The following is a 26069-nucleotide window of genomic DNA, read 5'->3' on the forward strand; positions in this document are numbered from 1 at the left end:
TGTAGGACTTTGCAGTTGGCCTTGTTGAACTCATGACATATCTTACACATACCTTACATTAAAAAGAAACAAAGAAAACATTATTTTTAAACAAAATCAGGAGATCCCTCCAAAATGGAGTATATGATCCTCATAGGGAAGTTTAACAATAACTGCACCATAGGCAATGTTGAGTTCCATTTAAGAAGGATTTTTGCAACGAATTCTTAAAACTAAGGAATTGGTAAATACAGCACTCTTCTTGTAAGCCAGGACAATTCTGACAGCTCTGCACCTTGCCAAATGCCTAAAGGGATAGATGGTACAAAGTAGAAAAGAGCTGCTGAAAGGGGAAAGGAATATAAAAGCTCCTTATAAAAAGAGAGGGCAGTGCTCATTGTTATTCAAGCACATTAACTGCCATATCCTGTTTCCACTGACTGCAGTGGAGGCTTTAGCATTGACTTCAAACAGGTGCAAGTCCCATGAGACCAAAGGGAATAAAAGGTACAGTCACGGTATGAAAGCAACAGTGTATCAAGTGTGGTGAGACAGGATATGCAATTCCAATCTGGTACACAAGAAGTGATTTAAATGCAGTGCCAAGTAAGGATGCAAGCGAAAAACCCAGACATTTGTAAACAGAAATTTGGCAAGCCTTTACTCAGTGCTCCAAGAAAAGCACAGGACAAAATGTTAGAGAAATCAGAGTGCTAACCTATAGTTGTGGAGGGAGAACACAGCACACCCAGAAGCAGCAATGAGCATCACCCTGTTGTGTAGCAATACAGTCTCACTTGTTCAGGACACAGCTGCTGGCATGCCTGGGTGGCTGCTGCAGTCTGGGTCTGCCCTGAGAATTGTTGGGACTTAGACACAAGCACATGACACATTTATTTCTTCTCCTCTGTATTATCACAAGCATTTGGAAACGGTTGGGGACTTTTTTTTCCCCCCTTGTTTTATTTAAGTTTACATAATCTTCAAAGGAAAGTCCTAATCTATATTCTTACATCAGTTGAGTTATGCACGATGTCCTCAATTCATTTACTCAAGAAAGGAGCTGAGATGCCATTAGAAGCTGCTATAAAACAGAGTGCTTATCCCAAAGGAAACTACATGACTTCATCATTTCTTTACAGAGGGAATCAGAAGAGAAAGCTATGCAACATGAAAATTATGACTGAAATGGAGGTGATAAATATCAAACAGTCTCAGTATTAAACTACCTGGACAAGTAGTATATATAAATATATAGATATATGCCTGAATATAGTTTTTAAAATCAGATTTTGACATGAAAATGAAGATTGAAGCTGACAATTTTCAAGAGCCTAGAAGTGACTGTAAGAGCTAAAGCAGATAAGAGATGAAACAGCTTTTCTCTGGTTACTAAGTTTTATGATTGAAAGGCAAACATACCTGTGCAAGCATGGGAAACCCGAGGTTCCTGCAGCCATTACAAGGTGTCAACGCCTCCCATAAACCTGAAGGCCCACAAGTATTTTCACCTGCATCATCATCTTCTTCCTCTCTTGCTGTTAAACACGTTGAAGAAGGCCTCTGTGCATAAAGAAATGAAGAGAGATATTGTAAAGAGATATTTTAGGAAAGAATTTAGAAGGTTCCCATTTATCATTTCCAGAAGACAATTTGCCATTTTAATACAAAGTACTCAGCTGTTAAACTCTCAGACAAAAATCCCACTTTCTGGGGAAGGTGCATACAGACCTGTCTGCAGATACACTTCAAATATGAGTGAACATAATAATATGCAGAGCAAATATGTTACTTTCAAATTTACTTTGACATCATTAAGCTTAGGGCATCCCCCAGAAAATTAAACCTAACATTTAAAAACTCAACAAACTGCACTTTCCCCAAGAAGGAAATGAGAGAAACTAACAGGATTTTAGGTCAACAGTCCTCTGTTGTGTTCAAAAAATGTGTAGAGTAGAGTAGAGTAGACCAGACCAGGTTGGAAAAGACCTTTGAGATCATCAAGTCCAACCTATCACCCAACACCATCTAATCAACTAAACCATGGCACCAAGCACCCCATCCAGTCTCTTCCTAAACACCTCCAGGGATGGGGACTCCACCACCTCCCTGGGCAGCACATTCCAATGGCCAATCTCTCTTTCTATGAAGAACTTCTTCCTAACATCTAGCCTAAACCTCCCCTGGTGCAGCTTGAGACTGTGTCCTCTTGTTCTGGTGCTGGTTGCCTGGGAGAAGACACCAACCCCCACCTGGCTCCAACCTCCCTTCAGGCAGTTGTAGAGAGCAATAATGTCTGCCCTGAGCCTCCTCTTCTCCAGGCTAAGCAATCCCAGCTGCCTCAGCCTCTCCTTATAGGGCTGTGCTCCAAACCCCTCCCCAGCTTTGTTGCCCTTCTCTGGACACCTTCCATCATCTCAACATCTTTCCTAAACTGAGGGGCCCAGAACTGGACACAGGACTCAAGCTGTGGCCTAACATTTGCCTGGATCAGTCCAGGGATTTTGCAGAAGGAAAAAAATATATTAAAATAATCAATGCAATCAAAATGTGAGGTTTCAATTTGTGTACTATTACACCATTTCAATTATATAAACTATTACACTGTTTCAATTTTTATACTATTACTATTTATACAATTTACTACTCATAAACTTATTTTGTAGGCAAATAAAACATTTTAAAATGACTTGGTTTATTTGGTTCATCAGCTACAAGGTATGAAAGGTATTAGGAAAAGTAATTCAGTTGTAAGCATCAGGGTTTCCATCTTGGTACAGGAATAAGGGAATAATGCTGATTTTTTGCTAAATCCAGTAAGCTAATTTTCTCTGACAGCCAGAAGGAGGATAAGTAGCTACTTCCCATTTATTTACTTTGCCACACAAGATAGTTCACCCCAGATGAATGAAGTCCAGTGGTAACATTTATTGATTTCAGGAGAAGGAGGAGGGAAGTGAAGCCAGTAATGGATGTTTTCTAAAATCTCATGTTCAAAAAATAATTATGGTGACAGCAATAAACATCTCACAGCTTAGTTCTTGCCCCATATTTAGAATAGGATAGAATAGGATAGAATTAACCAGGTTGGAAAAGACCTTTGAGATCATCGAGTCCAACCAAACATCCAACACTATCTAATCAACTAAACCATGGCACCAAGCACCCCATCCAGTCTCTTCCTAAACACCTCCAGTGATGGTGACTCCACCACCACCCTGGGCAGCACATTCCAATGGCCAATCACTCTTTCTATTTAAACTGGGATATGAGAGAGAGTCTAGCCTGACTGACATTTGTTTGTGCAGCCTACCTGACAGTCAGATGCAAAACACTGTCTTTAGGAATTTTGGTCTTTTTTGGGTCTTAAATAATCCTTCAGCAGTCACTGGGTATTTTTGTTTGCCCAACATAATGGTGTTTGAGACAATGGCTGACCACATCTGTGCGTCTGGTGGGAACATTAGCTCTAAAGCACTGCGATGAGGCTCGTATGAAAGAAAACCCAAACCTCAAACCACTTAATTGCAGATTATTTTAGCAAATTAAATAAAGAAATCTGTGGAGTCTGTTGCCAGAAAAGGTGAGGAAAAGTAGGGAGGAAAGGATGAGAAACAGCAGCAGTTCTAAAGATGAACACAAGCTGACGGAAGCTGTAAGAGAAGCAGAGGCACCACAGACAGGCACTAACCCAAATTGTGTTAATATCTGAGGATCATTTAACCTTTGATTCTTGGGCTAACTTCTTACACACAGGTGTGGTTGGTATGACATTAGTTGAATCAGAAAAAGAAAAATACTCTAAATTCTATTCCACCTCACTCACCAAAAATGAACACAATAAATCCATCCCCACCAGTCTGATAACGGCTAGAAAACGCTTGGCTCCTTGTTGCAGGCTTCATTAATCTAGCCCTAGCTCCTGAACTTAGGTGGATTTATTTACTTTTTATTTCAAAAGTCAGTTTCTAAAATCTTCTTAGCATGATATTTCCATGAGGTTATTTTGACAGTCAAGTGATACCACAGAAAGTGTTGTCATAGCAACCAATATTCTTACACGTTCTTATTAAAAGGATTGGGTTAACTCTGCAGAGTGTGGGCCGTGAAAGGCTATTATTGCTGTGTGTTTGCATAGACAAAAGGAGCAAACTACAGGTCTTTCCCTTCTATTTATGATGCCATCTTCCATAGTGGTTGCCTTAGGTTTATGTTTTAAATCTCAGAATTTCTGTACCACAGAAAAAAAGTGCCTCTTGCCCCCTGGAGCAAAAAGCAAAGAACTGCAGCAGTGCTATCGACAGGCAAGCAAGCAACACATATTAGCTGTGACCTTAGAGCCAGAGCAAGTGAATGAAGACAAAAGTCAGAGAAAAATATAAATGCACCTTCTAAAAGTGAAAAAAACCACACACACCTAATATAAAAGAGAATTTGCCAATGCAATTAAAGGAAGATCAATGAAATTCAGGATATTTGAATCGTTTGAGGGAGGACTTTTGAGTATTTAGCCATCACATGAACAGAGTAGAAACTAAATCATATCAAAACATTACTGAACAATAAAAAAGCAACCCAGAAGCAGAATGAGTTGTATTATTTGCTTTGGGTGTATTTTCTATAAATAGCTTGATAGAATGAGGATCACAGAACTCTAATGTCAATATGAATGAGGAGAAAAGGGAAATACTATATCGTTTTCCCAATCACTCAAAAAAGGGCACACCAGGGCACACCAGGGGCAGTTCATTAGACACATTACTGGAATTAATTGACTAATACTCGTGCACCTGGGCAATCCAGGTATGGATACCATGATGCAGGCTAGTTTACAGACTACTACAGAGCAGGATTGGCTCCTTTTACACTGAAAGACTGATTTCTGTGATCATGCCCAGATTTCTACTACTGGAAAAGCACTAAAAAGGAAGCATTAGGAGAAATGTGTGTGAAGGGGCAGGAAACACTTGCTGTCACCTTTCTCAGCCATCCCCACTGTTCTTCTTGGACAACAGGTGCAAAGGGGTAAATGGGAGCTGCTGCAGCAAAAACAAGCAGCGTTTGCAAAGGGGAGGAAAGGAGTTAACAGCAGCATAAACAAAAGGAGGTCAGAAGTCCCCCAAACAGGGCAGATTTGCATACCCAGATGCACCTGGAAGGTGAGCTACAGAAAGCTCTACAATAAATTCACTGACCTCAGACTGTCACACAAGCCCATAAAACTCCTAATCCAGACCACCTAGTTGCCTGCTGCTCTCTCCCAGGCTTCATTCCTTCCCCAGAACTCCCTCATTTTTCTATTTTGTTGTATAATTTAATTTTGCCTCCTCAGAGATGCTTTGGATATGGAAATCTAATTCCGTGTGTGCTGCTGGGAAGCCTTGAGATAGCCCTGTAGGGAGAGTTTCAGTGAAACCAAAGTTATTTATGCCCCCTTCACAGAAAAGAAGAAACAAATAGAAATTATTTCTGTCACCCCAAGAAAAATAGACACAATTGAGAACCTTTTATTCATGTGTCCTTTGACTCAAAAAGGAAAAACCACATGTAGGGAGAAAATATCACCTAGATCACTGTTGCTCAATTAATTGAATGTGACATTATGAAGTCAATATAAACTGTGATACCAAGCTTCAAAAATGGCCAACTCTGCCTAAGCTAGAAGAGACACAGAATCATTTTGGTTGGAAAAACCTTTAAGGTCATCAAGTCCAACCATTATCTAACTCCACTAAGTCTCATGCTAAAGCATGTCCCTCAGTATCACATCTTATATGTCTTTTGAACACCTCCAGGGTTGGTGATTCAACCACCTCCCTAGGGAGCCTGTTACAGTGTTTGAGAACCCTTGCAGTGAAGAAGTTTCTTCTAATATCCAATCTAAACCTTCCCTGGTGCAACTCTAGGCAGTTTTCTCTCATCCTATCACTTGTTACTAGGGAGAACAGACCAACACCACCTTGCTGCAACTTCCTTTCAGGGAGTTGTGCCTTTCATAACTATCATTCATTTGCAGAAGGATTGCAAATAACTTTTTCAGACACAATCCACTAGAGCAAGTTAACATCATCAAAGCTATGAAATGTATAAAACAATATGACTTTGTGCTGGGTTACCACAGCCCTCACAGTCAGCTTAAACCAATACAGACCTTTATCATTTGCTGTTGTATCATAGTTTTGGACACCAGAGTTAGCTTTTCATTTTTCTTGCAGCATATCACATATTAAGAAAATTAGCTTTTTGAAATGGAGCAGCAAAGACAAAACCCTGAAGGCAATCTCCTTTTGCTAACAGAAGGTGGTAAGCAACCAGATATTTGATAAGCTAAATGCTATCACTAAATGTGGAACAATGAAGTCAGTAGGAGCTTTCTTCAAAATAGATTGGCAGAGAGTGTACCACACAAATACTTCCTATGATCCTAACTGCTGCATTACTCTGCCTCTGCTCTGCCTGGCCCCAAGGCTGTGTGATACTGTTATGAAACACAAATAAAAATCCCACAATTCTATTGTCTGATATTCTAATTTTGCATCACACTAACAACTAAGAGAGAGGGAAACTCCTCTGAAATGTCGTCTACAAATTAGAACGAGCAGGTTGTTCTCTGTCCCTGCTGTTCCCAGCAGCTGTGACAGACAAGCCAAGGACTGGGGAGCTGGGACAGTGTTCCTGTGCTCTTAGTGCTCCCCCTGCTGCTGCCCACGCTGCTCCCGAGGGAAAATGCCTGACGGACGAAGAGAAAAAAACAGCGTTTGGACGTGATGTTAACACCATTAGTTACTGTTTCTCCACAGCAGAATCCTTGCATTAACTAAATGTGCCCTTCTGGGATGCAGGAAGGAGCCTGACAAGGACAAGTCTCATTTACAAGAGCCATGCTATGTCTTACGGACAGGAAAATGTTTTGATGAGCTGGGCACACCTTTCCCTCATCCCCAGAGCAGCCTTCTCCCTGCTTGCTGTGTTTCCATTTCCCAGCCTCATTATCTCATCCTTCAGCTTACACTGCAATGTCTCAGTCATTCTTTCACAAATATGTTCCTTGTTTACATTTCTTTCATAATGACTCTTGTTACTTTGATTGCATCTTCTGCATCCAGCAAGGCAGTAACAGGAGGATGGTCTTGCACCTAAAGTAGCCAAATGTTGGAGAAGTGTACTCTGCACCTGCCTTTGCAATAATCCCTGTGGGATGCTACACACATCACTTAAGCTTCTCCAAGACGGTCACCAGCTTTGTGGGGGTTTGGTTTGGGTTTGCTGGTTATACTGAAAAATTGTGAAGGCAAGTTTACAGAAGTGCTGGGCTATGACAGGAATCAGCATCAGATATTAAGTGACCATTTTCAGTGGTATGTGAGACTAAGTGTTCTGAAAATGCAGCTCTAGCAGTCCCAGACAGGGACAATCTTGACCTTTACACTGCTGCACATCAGCCAAGCTGCAGTGATAGTATTTTCTGACTGAGGCTCTAAAAAGCAACCCAAAACTTGTCTGAAGCAGTCACACACTTGGAACTCAAGGATATTAATGCCTGCACCTGCTAAATTCCTGCAGTTAGCAGACAGCAGAGGTATGGTAGTTGACTGGATGTAACAACAGTGAAATGGATTAACTTTAGGTAAATATGATTAATTTACATACATGAATGTCTCCACTCTGGTGAGACCTCACCTGGAGTACTCTGTCCAGCTCTGGTGCCTTCAAAACAGGAAGGACATGAACCTGATGAAGTGAGTCCAGAGGAGCACCACAAAACTGATCAGAGGGTCTAGATGTAGACTGGACATTAGGAAGAAGTTCTTTACTATGAGGATGGTGGAACACTGGAAGAGGTTGCCCAGGGAAGCAGTGGAGGCTCTATCCCTGGAGACATTCAAGGTGAGGCTTGTTTGGACTCCGAGCACCCTGATCTAGTTGGAGTTGCTTATTGCAGGTGTTTGGGCTAGACGGCCCTTAAAGGTCTCTTCCATCCCAATGTACTCTATGATTCTATGAAGGAAAGTACATGGATGTGTAGTTACTGCCCCTCAGTGGGCAAGTGCTACTGACACCTAGCATCACAAGCACCCCAGAAATTAAGCATACTGTCTTCAGAGCAGGATCTGACAGTATGCAGGAAATACATCCTGGGAATAGATGGCAAGTACAATGCACACTGAAGGAGATCAAAACTGTAAGTGCAAAATGAGATTATAAAGTGAATCAATGCATCAGAATGTATTATTCAGATATTTGTATCTTCACAGCACTGCCATACCTTTCCCTTTTTTACTTCAATCTTGCATATAGCATAAATAATGAGCATTAAGACAGTTGTAAATATCTGCACTACTCCTCTAAAAGGATGCACACAATACAAATGAGATGATAGGACACCATTTTTAGGATTTAAAAACCTACCAAGCTATTAATTAAACAGAACATAGCAGGTACAAACTAAAACCAATAAAATACAAGACCTGTTCTTCTATCAATAAAGGAAATGAGCATTTTTTGAGCCTTAAGATGGCTTTTGATTTGCTAAAAAAAAAAAAAGAACCATCAAAGAAAAAGAAAAAAAAGATCCCATCAACAGATTGTCATTTATAAATAAAGAGATTTTTCTTGGCTAATTGATTTTTTCAGTAAACATAAAAAGCTTTTGAACTGGGTCTGGTAATCTTCACATGGAAAGTGTTTAATCTGTACATAAAAGCCACCACCAGGACGCTCACATTTACTGCTCTGCTATTTTGTGTGGATATCTTAAGTGCAACACAAAAGACACCTCGATGGATCTCAGGAAGAATCTTCACTCTTTTCCAGCCTGTGTTGAATTTTACTCTGTGGGTGAATACCTTCACACGGCAGAAAATTCAGGAAATTGAAAAATGGCAGAGAGTGGAACACGAACTGCTTTCAGTAACTAGAATTTAACCGTAATAAGAAGGTATTTGTTAAGAATGATAAAGCAGCTGAAGCCTATAGAATTCTCTTTTTAAGCATATTGAGAAGAATGTACTATGTTTGATTTGCAGTCTGCAATTAATGGGATGAAGTGCTAGCTGCTTGAAGCTGCACTGTCCTGATTCAGAAAAGCACTTAGAATTATAGAATCGTTCTGGTTGGAAATCACCTCCAAGATCATCGAGTCCAACCTTCTACTCATCACCTCCATGACCACTAGACCATGACTTGAACTGCTACATCTACTTCTTATTGTTTGTGTTTTTTTTTTACTTAGAAGATCTTTTTTTGTTTTTAAACCAGATTGAACTCCTTGAAAGCTAAGCAGTTAATACAAGCTCAATTTTTTTTTTGGTGAGTTTTTGTTTGTTAGTTAGTTAGTTTTGTTTTAATCTATGCATTAAAATAGTTGTCTTTAATGCATGGAAATATAGACACCTCAGCAACTTTTCTCCACCATCCTAATATCTATGATTCTATGATCTGTATTTGGGACAGGATGGAATTGTCCTCCAAATTATTTTCTCCCTCTTAACATCAAGTAACATGTAGTGAACTTGTGTTATAAACACTTGTCTAACTTTGAGTATGCAGCTAATATACTTACAAATCAGACTATCTGAACATTTAGTATAAATTGAAAAGCTCAATATCAAAACACTTCAAGGGCTTTGCTTGACCAGTCAAAACCAACTTGGTATACTGAAGCATAAAGCTCCAAGACAGAATTCAACTGGAACAATCTCCCTGAAAAAAGGGACTGAATCCCCAACCCTGAAGAGATGTGGTGCTGAGGGAAATGATCTAGCACCAGTCTTGATGATCTCAGAGGTCTCTTCCAAACAAAACAATTTTATGGCTCTGTTCTATGATTCTATTACACTCTATGCTACAGAAATGTGTTTCTAGGTATGCTTTTCCACTCCCCAGGTCCAGTAGATTTGACCTAAGATGTTGCATGGGAAGGGTATAGACATGGGAAGGGTATAGACATGGGAAGGGTATACACAAGGGTAGGCTGTGCAAAAACGCAGGAATTTGGTAACTGGAATTTTTTCAGTGTTGAAGGTTAAGCATATGAATAGTTCCAATGAAGTTAATGGGATTTCTCATGTTAATGACAAGCTCATGTGTCTCCCAGTATGCACATGACTCATTCCAGAATGTGACTCACTGTGAGAAACTCATGTACCAGTTGGAAAAGAAGAGATTGATAATGAAGGGCGAAGAAGCCTGGAGAAAAGCAACAGTAAGTGTTAATATTTTTAGAAACATTAAGCAGATTTAAAAGCTTCAGCATATTTACCTTTGCATAAAGGACAAATAAAAATTAAAAGCAAAGAGCAGCATTTGGGGCTTTAAATGTCACAGAAAGAAAATACTGCTTGGAGAATAACTAGAAGCGTCTCTGGGCTTAACATTCCCTATGCTAGCTGAATGCTATCATATAACATTTGAAAAACTCAGTGCTATGTAATTACAAAGCAAATCAGCTGTAAAACATGCATTTTTCTTTTTATAAAGTTGTGAAAGAGAGGGTGGATAAGTGGGTGGCAGAATGATGAAACTTATAGAAAATACATTATTTGTCATGAAATAGAGCAGAAGGAACAGAAATTAAAAGGGGGGAGGGGGGGAATCAGGTGGTAAGTAAGTAGGCAGAAGTCACCACTTTATTACTCCTTCAGTGCACAGGTTTTTATTTAGCATTCATATTCTCAGTAAAATGTGGTACTGAAAATGCAGTTATTATTCCATTAAGTTACTGTTGGTTTAATGAAGGACATTAGCGAAAATCATACCCAGATAGACAAAGCCAATCAAAAGAAGAACTATATACAGCACTGAGTGAGTCATCCGAAGGAGAATGATGGTTAAGAGTGGATAATAAAAAAAGCCTTGTACTAGATTATCTGTAGATCCATCAGTAACAAATCACTAATAGTTTGCCATATTACCACCTACGTGCTAAATATTATACAAAACCAATGCAGTGGAGTAGCCAAAAAGCACTTGAAATCATAGAATCCAAGAGTGTTAGGGGTTGGAAGGGATCTCTGGAGATCATTAAGTCCAACTCCTCTGCCAAAGCAGGATCACCTATGGCAGGGTACACAGGAACGTATCCAGGAGGGCTTGGAAAGCCTCCAGAGAAGGAGACACCCCAACTTCTCTGGGAAGCCTCCTCCAGGGCACCAGCACCCTCACACCAAAGAAATTTCTCCTCATGTTGAGGTGGAACTTCCTGTGTTCTAGTTTGTACCCGTTGTTCCCTGTCACAGGGTATCACCAAAAAGAGATTGGCACCTTCACCTTGACACCCACCCCTGAGTATTTATAGACATTACTAAGATTCCCTCTCAGCCTTTTCCAGACTAAACAGCCCCAGTTCTCTCAGTCTTTCTTCACAGGCGAGATGTTCAAGTCCCTTAATCATCCTCACAGCTCTCCATTGGGCTATATTGCAGCAGAAGTGTCTTGCTAGGCTATAGAAATTGAAGGCTTAACTGGAATAAACAATGAAACAGCAATCTACCTTTTGATCTTATTGAAACATATGAGATCTCAGACACTTCCAGAGGTATCAGAAAAATGATCACACACACCCTGTACTCCTCAGAATACTGTCAAGTGGACAAAAGCTCTCATTATAGCCTGATTTACATGGCAGGTGAAAGTAGCATTCAAAAATCATCTTCAGTAGGAAGGCAAAGGTTCTGCAGCGGCTAGGCAGAAAACTTGCCATTGTGAGGTTCACATACTGCAGGCTGCTGCTTTTTCTTGTCTTACATAAACACAGTGATTTCTTTTCTTGTACAAAACAGATAAAGACAGTTATTTCTTGTCTTATATAAAACAGTGATTTCACTGCAGTCATCTCAATAACCAGTATTACCAGAAGATTTAGGGCAGTGGTTGCTCTTCCTGTGCTAGCTCATTTGTACTGCTCTTTTAGCCTGTGGTAGACTCAACACAGTATGTGCAGATCTACACAATACAAGCACACCTTTGTGTTGTTTCCCAGACATACACCTAGGCAGTTGAAGAGCTAATCTTCAGCCAAACATCATACAGAGTCTTAAAGATCCTGTAAAATACAGATAAACAAATCAGTCAGTAACATGGCTTTGCCTGTGCCTCCTCTGTAACACTTTATTTCTTACGAAATGTCTATGGCTAATGGTTGATCTGCAAAAATTATTGAGAATCCTGAAAGGAAACAGCACTTTGGACAGAGACAAGGGCAAGGAAGTAAATATTCCAGTATCCATAAGGACTCAACTATGAATAATTAGAAGAAAGATCAATATAGGAATAAAATATTATTACACAGATTCATGGAATTGTTTGGGGTGAAAGGCACCTTAAAGATCATCTAGTTCCAACCCCCCTCACTGTAAAGAATTTCTTTCTAATATCCACTCTGAATCTGCTTTCCTCAAGTGTCAATCCATCTCTTCTCTTCCTATCACTACAAGCCCTTGTAAATTGGCCCTCCCCAGCTTTCTTCTAGACCCTCTTCAGGTACTGGAAAGACCACTACATGTTAATATTATTTTTGTCTGAGACTGACAGGAAGGGCTGAGCCTGCTTCTTTGCAGGCTGTGAACAGTTCATATTCCAGAGATACTGGGCAGAGCACCAATATCAACAGAAATAATAGCAGTAGTATTAATAGAAACTGCTCAATCTCAAATAACTACTGAAGCAAATAAAATTGAAGAGCCTCTTCTGAGATTTTCCCTCATGGCACTAAACTGAAACTTATAATAAGTTTAGGAAGGACAGATGCCAAGAGAAAAGAAAACAGATGATCAGAAATGCTGTAAACCATTCAACACTTAGATTACTCTGGAAAAGTGAAGAAACTAGTGTAAAAACAGGTGCACATTTGGTCAATTAACCCTGGATTCTGCTTCTACTCTCAATTTTAACATTTATAACACTATACTTAGCCTAGGGTCTCAGTAAATAGTGAAGTAAAAGAAAAACTAAGGGGTGCATTTACAGCACAGAGTTGATCTGTATTAATGCCATGAGCAAATCTGTTTAATTCAGAGTAAATATAAGGCAGCTGCCCCTTAACTCTGAATTACTCCTGATCTTATGTTTTATAGAGGTATAAGAATCTGGCTGAATATACATTGCTGCTATTTATTTTTCACATGCTGAGCTTATTCACAGGGACTGAAAAATAAATCTGCCAACACAATGCAATGAAGCTGTATGTCATGAGTGGTCAATTCTTTTATTCCTTAAGTCCTGAGGCACGTAAACTGTTTAATATGTCAATTATAAAATAAGTGTGCATGTTGCCATTAGGAGAGAATAAAAATGAAATTAAGCAAGTAGTCCAAACAAGTTGACCAATATTCCAATTGAGCAATTTCTAAAGAAAGCCTTCTTTTCTATTAGCTTTTCATGAGTAGTCATTTTGCCTTGTGGAATATAGCAGAGCATTTACCATTAGCAGTACTTCTGCACCTCTTATTAAGAAGCAAAGAAGGGAAACTAGACCTGCTGCTGCTGCTAAGAGAATCATAAAATCATTAGGATTGGGAAAAAACCTCTAAGATCAAGTCCAATCTTCCACTCAACAGCTTCATGATCATTAGACTGAGTCCCAAAGTGTCATACATACTAGTCATATCTACTAGTGTTTTGAATGTCTCCAAGGATGCTGACTCCACCACCTCCCTGGGCAGAGAAGATTTTGATAAACACAACTTTTTTTGTATGAGGGAAGAGTTAAAAACCTGATTCTGGCTGGACTGAAGAAAAGACTGAGGAGGGAAGAAACCCAAGGGACAAGCAGGGCAGGAGTTCATTATAGGTTTTTGGCAGCCCTCAGGAAAGTCATAACTTGAGGGAAACATCTCTGGTGACTGATACCCTATAAACAGCAAAACTCATCAGTCTTCCTGGTTTATTAATGATACAACAAAGAGAGCTGAGGTTAATATTGCCAAATCACCTGCCTGTGTGGAAACGTCATGGCATTATCTTCTACTTCTGTTCTCCAGAAGAGATTGAATTTCACTCAGAAGATCCCAAATTAAGTTGGAGACTACAGCTTAGAAACAGACACTGTGTTGTGTGCACTACTGCATACTCATAGGATGGTGGACACTGTGGGTATGGAAAAATGGAAAAGACAAGTGTTCTGCTATGCAAGCCTGGCAACAGTGTCCACAATGGCACAGGCAGCTAAGGGATGTTTAAAAATAAATAGATAGATAAATAAATAAATGGAACAAAGAGGGATGGAAAAGGAGGTTTTTCTAAAGCACCAAATAACACACACACACAAAAGAAATTTAATTAAAGCAAATATACTTCATATTGGGAAGATGATCTGAAGATGAGTTCTGATAGAGTCCTCAGATCCTTGCTAATCCTGTTGAGATTAGGAGATTTCTTTGGTATTCATCTAAGCATAACGAAACAGAGGTTAGTCTTCAAATTGCAAACGTGCTCAGTGCTACAGCATATGACAGTCTCTGAACCAAAATGGTGCTTGTGAGAAAAATGCAGAAACCATACTGTGGTTAATTTAATAAAACATAGCTGTCCAACTAGATTCTAGGGTAGGTAAAATGTTTCTAAGCATTTCCAGAGCATCCCCCAATTTACACAGAGCTTTATAGCCATAAAGGCAAACAAAGTCTTTGATCTGAAAAGCATATATTATAATTACTTTATATGGAAAAAAATGCTACACCCATATCTGAGATCCTTATGTAAAAGAGATTTAGCTAAGATGAGAGAGTTCACAGCAGGGCAAGTGAAGTAGTTGGTAGCATGGCAAGATTTGCACACAAAATATACTCAAAAATGTTAGGATTACTTGGGGGAGGGGGGGATAAAGAAAGCTTCAAGGAAGAACAAACCTGAAGTATTGCAAATTATGGAGGTGTACACAAAATATTTGTTCTTTTCTACTCTGACAGATTTTTGTTTAAGAATAAATGGAAGTATATAGTTGGTAACTAAAGGGAAATGCCTGTATGTATAGCACATGTTCTGCACAACATAGCAATACAGGGTCATTGCAGTAAATAATGTGACAGATTGGAGGAAAAGGATTAGCCACATCTAGGATTCGCCAGTGCAAGCTCAACATGTAACAGCATTTTGAAGAGATTTATTTGTCTGTAAGCTATTTTCCTGCAAGCATCTGATAGTCAAGGAATTTACCACATATACCCATAATTGGGCAGACTGGTTAAATATTCCACAATCTCATTCTAGTGGAAAAGGAGTAGGCACTTTGTAATGCAGATAGATGAACTGGTGACTTGGCCAGCACCTTCCTCTAGATATACTTTACTCCACACAGATTAAACCGTACTAAGTGTTGCCATGTTTCAACAATTTTATATCCTTAAATAAGTGCTGACTATCTCCCAGGATAACTGGAGGACTGGGTAGCAATACCTCTCAGGGAAATCACAGCAGCAGGGAGCTGCAAGCTAATTTAGTTGAAGCGTGCCATCGAGCAAATTAAGAGTTCCACACGGCTGCTGTTAGGATCCCTCTAACACAGAATTCTTCACAACACTCTACTGAAGCATAGGATACCCTATAGTTTCAAAAAATAACCTACTTTAATAACTGCAGAACATAGATTAGGAAATGATACATTACAAACACCTGAAATTCCCTTGGCTAAGTAAAGTATCCAACATAAGGCACAAAAATTTGCATGAAGTTGGTACATTTCCCTCTGCTTCTTTCTGTTAACAGCTCATATTGAACTAGAATTTAGAAACTCTTTTGTGAAGTAGCTTATAGCAAGCATATCATTCTCTACTGACCAAGTAGATGCCTGCTATTGGATGTCACACTACAAAAGTCTAAAGAAAGTAATATCATTCTATAGTGACCAAGCAGATGCTTGGTACTGGATGTCACATTATGAACAACTAATGAAAAAAATAACAGCAACAACAGCTCTGCTCAGTGGGAAACACCACTGTGTGCATGAGAACCTGGGACTGACAGATGGGTTTTAGTTGGGTGGTAGCTTTTAAAAACAATTTTGAAAGTTATATAATAGTATTTTCAGAGAGTGGGTAGACTTTTGCAACAAGGGAATCTTCAGACATCAGGTTTACATAGCCTGGGAGAGGTGGTCTTCGTCTCTTTTACTTACAGTAGAAATAAGAGTAATTATATGGTTGGAAAATAAGACTCAGAACTCAGCTAGGTGTAAGAGTTCAAGAGTAACTCAGTACATCATTTTTGCAATGTAAACATTTAACATTACCATATATTATCATCATTATCAAAGGGCAACTAAAGTAAAGCAACAAAACTCCAAACGCTGACTCTCAGTACAATTCTTTCCCTGTTTCTTATGCATCATAAACACCTGCAAAATACAGCAAAGCCTCTACTAGCCAATTCAATAAATGTAAATATAGCAAATAATTTCTCTCCTTGGAGTTCCAGTCAATCAGGCCTGATTGTCTTACTATTCCCTAATGAATAACTGCAATTGTTCTTGAATGTGCTTTTAATGAGTCCTCATTAATCAGCCATTGTATATGCTTCTGGCGTGCTCATCATCATTGGCACGTGGAATTTTGTCTCGCTCTCTCATGCAAGTGTGATATTGTTAAAGGTGACCACGTTTGATCCAAGATACCAACGTTTCACTCCATCATATTTGGTCACTCCTAACCATTTTTTAATTCAGCTCAGTCATTATTTATTTAAATGTTATGTTAAAAAACCCAACCAAACAAAACAAAACAAACAAAAGGAAGCACAACACACACATACACAAATCACAACAGCATTACTGAATAATGTTGCCAAGATGTTTACCTCAATATTCTTCAACAAATTTTACTTCATAGAATCATAGAATTGTTAGGGTTGGAAGGGACCTCAAGGATCATCTAGTTCCAGCTCCCCTCCCATGGGCAGGGACACCTCACACTACAGCAGGTTGCTCAGAGCCGCATCCAGCCTGGCCTAAAAAATCTCCAGGCATGAGGCTTCTACCACCTCCCTGGGCAACCTGTGCCAGTGTCTCACCAAAATACTTTGTAAAATACAAAATGATTTAAAAAAAATTTATATGTGTGCTTTTTATCAAAATGAATTGTTCTTTGCCTTAGAGAAAACAGGAATCAGAACAACTGACTTCTAAAGGACTATGCATACATTTTATTCACCTCTTGTGCATTCATTTGTGGCTATCATCTTTCAAAAAGACAGAATTCTATACTTTCAGATCTCTCCTTAGCTAAAATCAAACATGATCATAGTTTTATTGCCTCTATGTACCCTCATTTTCTTGGTACTCTGACAGGAGAGTGTAAAAAGTGAATCTTCTCTTTAAATATATACTATCAGTATTTTCAACAATGTTAATAAGATAGCTTTAAGTTTAGGGTTTTTATTCCACTCTCTCTTAATTTCTTAACCAGTATCAACTTCCTTTCTGGATAACTGAAGTAAGAAAGTAACAGAAGTAAGAAAGGAAATCCAAATCCTTTTCCTGAGACTACACAGAACCTTTCTTTGTATTTAAATTAAAATTACTGCCAGCAGCCCTTATTACCTATTGTATTACCACATTGATTTTAATCAGATGTTGTGCTGCCACTTCTGTTAAATCCCTCTCCAGTGCAGTCACTAAAATTCTATTTGTTTATACTCTCTTCTGGTTTTGTTCTATAGAACAAAAAAACCCAAACCACCAAATAGGAGCACCTTATATTTTAAGTTTCTCAGTATTTACTTCAGGTAATGAAGTAAAATTCTTTAATATATACTCTACTGTGAAGGGCACAAGGGCACTTCCTGGAACTAGGTCTTTAATCTAAACTCATGTCAGATATACCAAGCTAGCTAGGTCTTGCTATGTAGTTTATATATTGTGCTTCTGAAGGAAACAGCAGAAATGGAAAAGCAAACACTGCAAGCAATCAGCTACTGCACAAGATTAAAGGGACTGCTCTGAAGCAAATACTTTGATTTGGAACTTCAGTTTTATTTATTAAGTGGATATTAGTTCATGAATTCTCATGACTTCTCAAAAACCCAGGGGGAATAGTTACTGCTTCTCTGCAAAAAGCGAACAAAACTTAAAAAAATTCATTCTTAAGTAAGGACTGGAATAAACTTTTGAGCATGGAATAAGAGGAACCTCTTTAAAGAGTTAATTTTAAGTGAAAAAAAAAATCATTAAAAAAGGTTGAGATGCATTGTATCTAATATGCCTATCTTGCAAATACATATAAATAATCATACAGACACATGTTCAAGAGTTCATAATATTCTGGGGTTTGTTTTTCAGTCACAAGCTGTCCAGAGCAAATTAAAGGTAATACATCATCCTCCGGCATCCGCAGGAATTTTGTCTTATGTGGACAAAAAGCCTATCCTTCTCTTTTCTGATTGTATTATTAACATTAAGAAACATAATGAGCAAAGAAATTGCAAAATCTACAGCACATTTCTCATTTTAATGTTGCATTTAGAATCAGTTGCTCTCACATTAATACAGGAACCTGAAACCTGACAAGAAATCAGTAACGATGTTTGTACTCCGAGGACAGAGGTAGCTAAACTAAAGCAATTGATTTGCAATTTTCCTCTCTCAGGAAGATTCCTGGCAGTATATGTGCTTTGAGATTCTTCTGCTAATTCTCCTGACAACACTTCATTTTTCTGGATCCTTACTTTGCAGGTTATGCCTATTTGAATGTTGTTACTTACTCTTGAATTCACGCAGACCGTTTGAACATGCGCTTGATGTGTAACCTCTCTGTTATAACTCACCTCTAAGCTTAGCTCTGATATCTTAGTTTGAACTTTAAACCTACATCATAACAGCTAATAACTTTTCCTCTTGCAAGAATTACAGGTGCTTGTTTGAAAGCAATTTGTACTACCAGCTGCGTTAAAACTGCACAACTTGAACGCAGCAATGAAAAAGGAAAAGAAAAAGTTGGCAAACTCTCACATAAAATGGCTGCTTTTGTTCTTGAAATTACTGAGCCAGACTGCCATCTATTGGAAAATAAATATTTTTTTAAATTATACTTTTAAAAAAAAAATAAATAAAAGAAATAAAAGAAACCTGAAACTACTATAAGTTATTGTGGGAAGCTGATTTTGCTAGCAGTCGTACTTAAGACAGCTTTGTTTTTTAAAAGGAAACACCTAAACTGTGCTAAAGTTGAGGGCTTTCCACCTCTCATTTCCTGGAAGATGTTTTTTAAAGCCCAGCTTCTTTTCTGGCTTGCTGAACAAGCAAATCCTAGCTCTTTGAAGTGAAAGTCTTGTAGGTAGCAAACATAGAAAGGCTGTAATATGTCAGCAATGAACAATACTGAAGGATAAATTCCCCCCCCCCCGCCCTTGCCTCTGCTGTGGCTATCAGTGCTTTTCATGTCTTCACATAAACAGGGAAACTAAGAGTGTATTCAAGTCACAGTGACCTAAATGGAACAGCAACAACAACACAAAGGCAGACAGGAACTGAGAGTAAAAATCTCTGAGTCCATCATTAATCCCACCCAGTATGCACTTCATAGTGCAAAGGCAATCCCAACTAAAATGATGTCTAGGTGTATAAATGCCTTTTTGGTGCTCCAAAGTGGCATAGAACCATAGAATGTCAGGGGTTACAAGGAACCTGTGGAGATCATCAGAGCAGGATCATGTAGGGTAGGTCACACAGGAAAACATCCAGACAGGTCTTGAAAGTTTCCAGAGAAGGAGACTCTACAACCTCTCTGGGCAGCCTGCTCACAGTAATGTGATTTCTCCTCATGTTGAGGTGGAACCTCCTGTGTTCCAGCTTGTATCCACTGTTCCTTCTACTGTTACTGGGCACTGAAAAGAGCCTAGTACCTTCATCTTGACACCCAGCCCTCAGATATTTATAGACAAAATACCCCTCAAATCCACTTGCAAAATTATGTCCAGTCTGGCCTTTAACTTTGTGGAGACAATGAACAGGGAATTGTTGTCTGCTGTCTCTTAATATCCATGTTTGAACAAGTGAACGTAGACTAGGGACAGGACATCAGAAGAATACTGCAACACAGCCAAAGTTACAAAATCAAGCAGTGAAACAATAAAGCTTCCAGTGTAGCTTTCACTTGAACTTCTTCAGTTTACTCCTTGTAATGTACTCTCCAAATAAGAGCTCATTAAGTTATTTTCATCTGACTTTCTGTTATTCAGCAAACAAGTACTCACAGTTTTCACCCTCTTAATTAATCTCTCTCCTCATTCAGGAAGATAACAGTTTGCTTTTGCAGAATCCCTCAATTTTCCCAGTTTCCATTTTAGCTTTTGGAATAGAAGTGTCCCGTGAGTCCATTTCAACTCATCTTCAGATCTGTTCCTGTGCAAATCTACACTGTGCTGGCCCTTCTTACCATCCTTACTTTATCTCATACCCTCCCACTCCCAGGTGTTCATGCCCTCTGATCCTCGCAATCCTGCTCTTCACTTTTCCTGTTCAGCTTTTCTGTGTCCCAAGGAAATAGGAGTCCACACAGAGCTGATTAGCAATTTGCAATTCAGGTGACTAACCCCAAAATTTCAATCCAAAAAGTTCCCCCCCCTCCCCCCCCAGCTTCACTTAGCCTCAGAGTTGTGCAAACTCTGCTTCCAATTTGACTCTAAGATATTTTAAGCACATAAATCTCTGGAGGTTTCAATGCCTTATGCCACATATGTCACACACCTGGTCAACAGAAACACATTAAGTAATAAAATGTGTACGGTTTTCAATGCAAAATTTGATGAAAAGAAGGAAGTCCCTTAGTCTAAAGGTACCAGAACAACTTGCTAAGTGGTTGGATGACTAATTGTCCAATAACCACCAGTGGCAGGATGACTATTTGTCCAATAACCCAGGAAATGGAAGAATGGATTTGGTTCTATTCTTGACCTAAGTCAGTTCCAACTCACACCTTTGTCAAAAGAAAATGTAGCCTTCTACATGTGCTCTATCACTGAGCAGCAAGCAACCCAAGACATCTGTGGCCAGAAAAGGAATAGAATTTGCTACTTAAAAGGAGGTCCTAAGTCCTGGTATTTTTCCAGTTATTGCAAAACCCAGAGGGGATCAACATGCTGATGCTCAGTCTTTTGATTTGGGAGACTAAAAAAGTGATGTTAAAGCACCCTTAAATCACAGAGGGAACTGAACACCACTCTTCCACTTTCCAGATGAAGCTTTTCACTGTCAAGTTACTGTATTTAAAAGCAGGAATCCCCACTACCCTTACACTAAGCAGAACTAGTGAGCTCCACTCTTTCAAATAAAAGAAGATCCTAGGTGGACTGAGGCTCCCTTCTGCAGTTATGAATCAATCCAAACTTTATTTAGCCTGAGTGGTACCACAGATGATTTCTCCCTCTTGAAAAGAACCTGTTGTTAGGAATAAATAAATAAATAAATAAACATACATATATATATATATACACTCTGCTTTCTGATGTTTTGTCTTTTCCATACACATGTTATCCTCAGGAGGCAGCTCCTGATGCTCCTTGCTCCAGCTGAGTAAGTTTTTGACCCACAAACTGCTATTCCAAACAGAAATTCCCCAGTCCTGGCCTCCTATTTCTCTGAGAAAGGGCATAATGATTTAAGTTTTGGACCTGTTCAAATCACTGGGCCACAGGAGAAGTTGAAAAGCCTGCACCCGGTCATCACCTCTAGAATGAACATTTGTGCAAGAAATGGCATCTAGCAGGGGTCTGACTTCTACAGCTCTTTACAGCTGATAGTGGCACAGTCAGCAATGAAGGTTAGGGGGAAAACTGCTGCTTTGAACCTGAAGTAACTGATTGCTTGTAGGAGCACAGCAGATGTACTTCCTAGCCCAAAAGAGAATGACACCACTATCAAAAGGCAGAAGGATTCTGTCCTTCACACTCCTGTGCTGCTCCTGCTTCCATGGGGTCATGGCATGTGCAGCAGCAATGAATGTGAGCTGAATGAATGCAGAGAACAGAGAAGACCCCACTTACTCTACTGAGATTTTCACAGAAGATTCCCAAGGAGGAGAAAACTAAAGTCAGAAAGAGCTGCAAGTTTCCTTCTCTTCAATACTTATCCAAGGAGTCTATTTCTGACTCCATATCTATATATGTCTGCACTTCTCTCTTTCTCTCAGGATCTACAAGTTCTTATACATAAATATTCATTTAAGTTTCTTCAGTCATCACTCCACTGTCACAATTCTTCCACTACCATGCTTGCTGGTCCTGCCCCCAGAGTAGTTTGGCAGCATTTCACCTTTGTACCATTTCCAGAGCTAAACATATGTCTTCATTTTTGTGCTTCTTCCTGATTACTCTTTGATGGGCCCTCTCAGTGCCTGTGGGTTTTCCTATCACCCCTGCACTGTACAGGGAGACTACACACCAAGGGAAGGCAGCACTTACCCAAAACTAAAAGCCAGTGTGTTAAAAATGGGAACAAAGTCCTTTTGTTTTTTGGTTTTGATGCCAGGCAGCCAGGTAGCAACTGAACAGACTGAGTCACCTTAATATACTTTTGAAAATGAAATGGGTAATTCAGATCAAACAGGAAACTCCCACATCATGGCAGAGTCCTCTTCATATAGACCTTGAAAGGTTGGGTTTACTGCCATCCTGACTTCATGTTGGGAGTTCATGCCCATCATCCTGATTCTAGATTACTTTGAATCACAGAACATTGGAAGGGACCTTCAGAGATCATCGAGTCCAACCCCCCTGCCAAAAGCAAGATCAACTAGGGGAGTCCATATAGGAATGCATCCAGGTGAGTTTTAAATCAGAATTGTTAGGACTGGAAGTGACCTTGAGAATCATCTAGTTCCAACGCCCCTGCCATGGGCAGGGACACTTCACACTAGATCAGGTTGCTCAGGGCCACATCCAGCCACCCCACTGGGCAGCCTGTTCCAGTGCTCCAGCACCTTCACTGTAGAAGTTTCTCCTCATATTGAGGGGAAAGAAAAGCTAAGTGCACTAGCAGGAAAGAGCCACAAGACTCTAAAGGGTCCCCATTACTGAAGATTAGTTTCTCCATCTAGTTCAATATACAAATAGATGAAAGCTCCAAAAATGCATTTCCTAATTTACCTTTGTATTTTCCTGCTGCATATAAATTACAGATTTAGTGTCTGAATATTTCCTGTTCACACTGTATTTCATTTAGGCCTGTAAAAATTCCAGTCTCAGTAGACAGAATTATGCAGATTACATTTCCTGAGAGCAGATTTAAATGGTTAGCACCTAAATACAGAAAGCTGCACAAAAATGCTTAAATAGGATCAGTACCTCATTCAGACTGACTTCAATATGGGTCATGTATCTAATCATTCAAACATCTAGAAGGACTTTAAAACGAGTACTTATTTCATTTCACGACAGCTAAACATCTTTGTAAATCTCATTCTGTCTACATGTGTTGTAAAAAATTCTCTAAAACATGAAAGTCCTTAACTTGCCATGTTTTTCTCCACACACAAGAGCATAATTTTTCTTAACTTACCAGCAACATTAATTGAAATTTAGAATTTAGCATTTTCCCCTCTGTTTTGTGCTTTGTTCCCAGGGCAATCCCATTTACTTTACTTATGGAGGAAGATAATTCAATTTAAAAGTAAAATAAAATCAAATAAAAAGCCTTGTTATACTGTAAAGGAAAAAAAAAAAGACTCCTAGGGCACTTTATTCACAGGATTAGTAGTAATGAAGTCATATTTGCAACTGAAATATCACAACCATAAAAAAATTTCTAGTACTAAGGACTCAGTCTTTAATACCACTAGGCTATACAGCGATAAAATGTGTAAGAATAATAACTGAAGATGATTAACTCCTTTTGGGGGACAACTCTGATCAGATTTTGTAACCATTTAGGCTTTGGAATAGTATTGATCATACTTACCTTAATCCATCTCTCAAAACGCCTTTCTTACACTCCCCATGCTCAGAAGGACAACTAACCTGAACTTTTTGGTCATATTAGTGATGCCATGAGAAGCCATTCTGAGGTGCTGTAAGCAATATCTTTGTAAGTGGAAAGATGAAATCCTAAATCTGTAAGGAGCACATGCTATGTTGTGGTTTTTTTTTCTGTGATAATGGTACACTTGCACTATTCTCATTCTTGTACTATTTCTTTCTTGAATGTGCCATAAATAAAGCAGGTATCAGTTTTTATATTGTCTTGCATCCCATCTTACTTACTACATTAAGCTTGGTTTGGCTTCCACTGGTCATAAGTTCTTCCTCTGATACTTTACTAAAATTGTCCAGAAAATGGTCTGATATTGTATGAGAGAGATCTTCAAAAGAGTATTCCTTTTCTTGGCACAATTTGATTTCATCTAAGAGCTTTGATAATTCTCCAGTCACAGCTTCACCTTTAAAAACAGACACACCATTAGTCAATAATTAGAATGCCAGAGGTAATTTATGCCTAAAAAGGAAATGCACATTCTTTACATTTTAATGAGTCTCTGTTACATTCCATGCCTTAACTTCTAAACAGTGATCTTCATGCACATTTCTCCCCTCAAAAATAAAGGCATTTCATTCCAGAATGGGAATAACTGGAGGTAATCTACATACTTCTGCATTCCCTTATACCTTGCATTTTAATAAGATTAATTACAATATATACTTACCCTTTCTCTGGTTTCTAATCCTGAAAATTGGCTACAAATAGCAACTATCCAAGAATGCAAAACTAAGGCAGAAAAGTCCCTTCAAACCCACAAATCAAGTGTCCCATATTTCACATTGGGTTCATGTTTACTACTGTGATCAATTAGGAGACTACACAGGTTCCATAAACTGTCAAGTACTTTGGAACTGAGTTTCTACTAATGCACATCTGTCCTATCCAAGTATTTCATAATCAATTCTTGCTCACTTTCCCAGGATTAAATGGAATGGTGGAAGGATATACTGGGCAAAACCCACAAGTCTGAAACATGCCTCCCTGCAGCAGTCTACCAGAAACCAGTGTCAGTGCATTCTTCATTGTGTTTCATAGTTTCTCTTTAATTTGTCAGATATCTTTAGTTAAGAAATCTACTAGAATGGCAAGACAATGAGCTTTATATGTCCATACTAAAGGCCACTATTAGAAATAGTGGCACCAACAAGTATTAGACTTACACTGAGTGCTAACTTTTCTGCAATCAGCACACTGGCAGCAGCAAGACCTCCAGAAAGTAAAAAGCTACATTTTATGAACAACTGCATTTAGGTTGTGATAATCTATTGCAGATGTGCAGCTACCTTCAGTAATGGCAATGAATATGTGTGTGAAATCCAAATTTTTTCAGGGGCAAATAAGAAATCCTTTCTCTTGACTAGATTTACAAGTCATGTTGTTGAAAAAGACAGTCCTTAGACCTCATAAAACAGAGATAATTCCATTTTACTCCATCTTTGGGAATAAAATGCTGAAAAGGAAAAACAGAGTGAGCATATTGAGCTCAGTATACATCCAACACTCAAACTGCGCCAGGGGAATTTTAGGCTTGAGATGAGGAGAAAGTTCTTCACAGAAAGAGTAATTAGCCATTGGAATGTGCTGCCAGGGAGGTGGTGGAGTCACCACCCCTGGAGGTGTTCAAAAAAGGATTGGCAGGATGTGGCACTTGAAGCCATGGTTTACTTAGTCATGAGGTGTTGGGTGATAGGTTGTACTTGATGACCTTTGAGGTCTTTTCTAACCTGATTGATTCTATGATTCTATGTATATTCATGGATCTAAATAAGACCTGGATAAGATTATAGAATAGACTAGACTAGACTAGACTAGACTAGACTAGACTAGAATAGAATAGAATAGAATAGAATAGAATAGAATAGAATAGAATTAACCAGGTTGGAAGAGACCTTCGAGATCATTATGTCCAACCTATCATCCGACACCACCTAATCAACTAAACCATACAACCAAGCATCCTGTCAAGCCTTGCCCTGAACACCCCCAGCGACGGCGACCCCACCACCTCCTCAGGCAGCCCATTCCAGTGGGCAATCACTCTCTCTGTGTAAAACTTCCTCCTAACCTCCAGCCTAAACCTCCCCTGATGCAGCCTGAGACTGTGTCCTCTTGTTCTGGTACTGGTTGCCTG

At 39.1% G+C, this 26069-nt stretch overlaps 1 protein-coding gene across 13 annotated transcripts in view; it reads right to left on the reverse strand.

The window, feature by feature from the left end:
- Positions 1–26069, reverse strand: part of ANKS1B (ankyrin repeat and sterile alpha motif domain containing 1B) — a 414109-nt gene that overhangs the window by 317204 nt on the left and 70836 nt on the right. For all 13 annotated transcript variants that reach the window (XM_054167872.1, XM_054167864.1, XM_054167871.1 and 10 more), the window contains 2 exons: positions 24163–24338; positions 1402–1542 (listed from right to left, as the gene is read on the reverse strand). In XM_054167872.1, coding sequence (XP_054023847.1) covers positions 1402–1542; positions 24163–24338 — 317 coding nt within the window. The remainder of the gene's footprint in view (positions 1–1401; positions 1543–24162; positions 24339–26069) is intronic.

Source organism: Dryobates pubescens, chromosome 15, assembly GCF_014839835.1.
Source record: "Dryobates pubescens isolate bDryPub1 chromosome 15, bDryPub1.pri, whole genome shotgun sequence".
Taxonomy (NCBI): Eukaryota; Metazoa; Chordata; class Aves; order Piciformes; family Picidae; genus Dryobates; species Dryobates pubescens.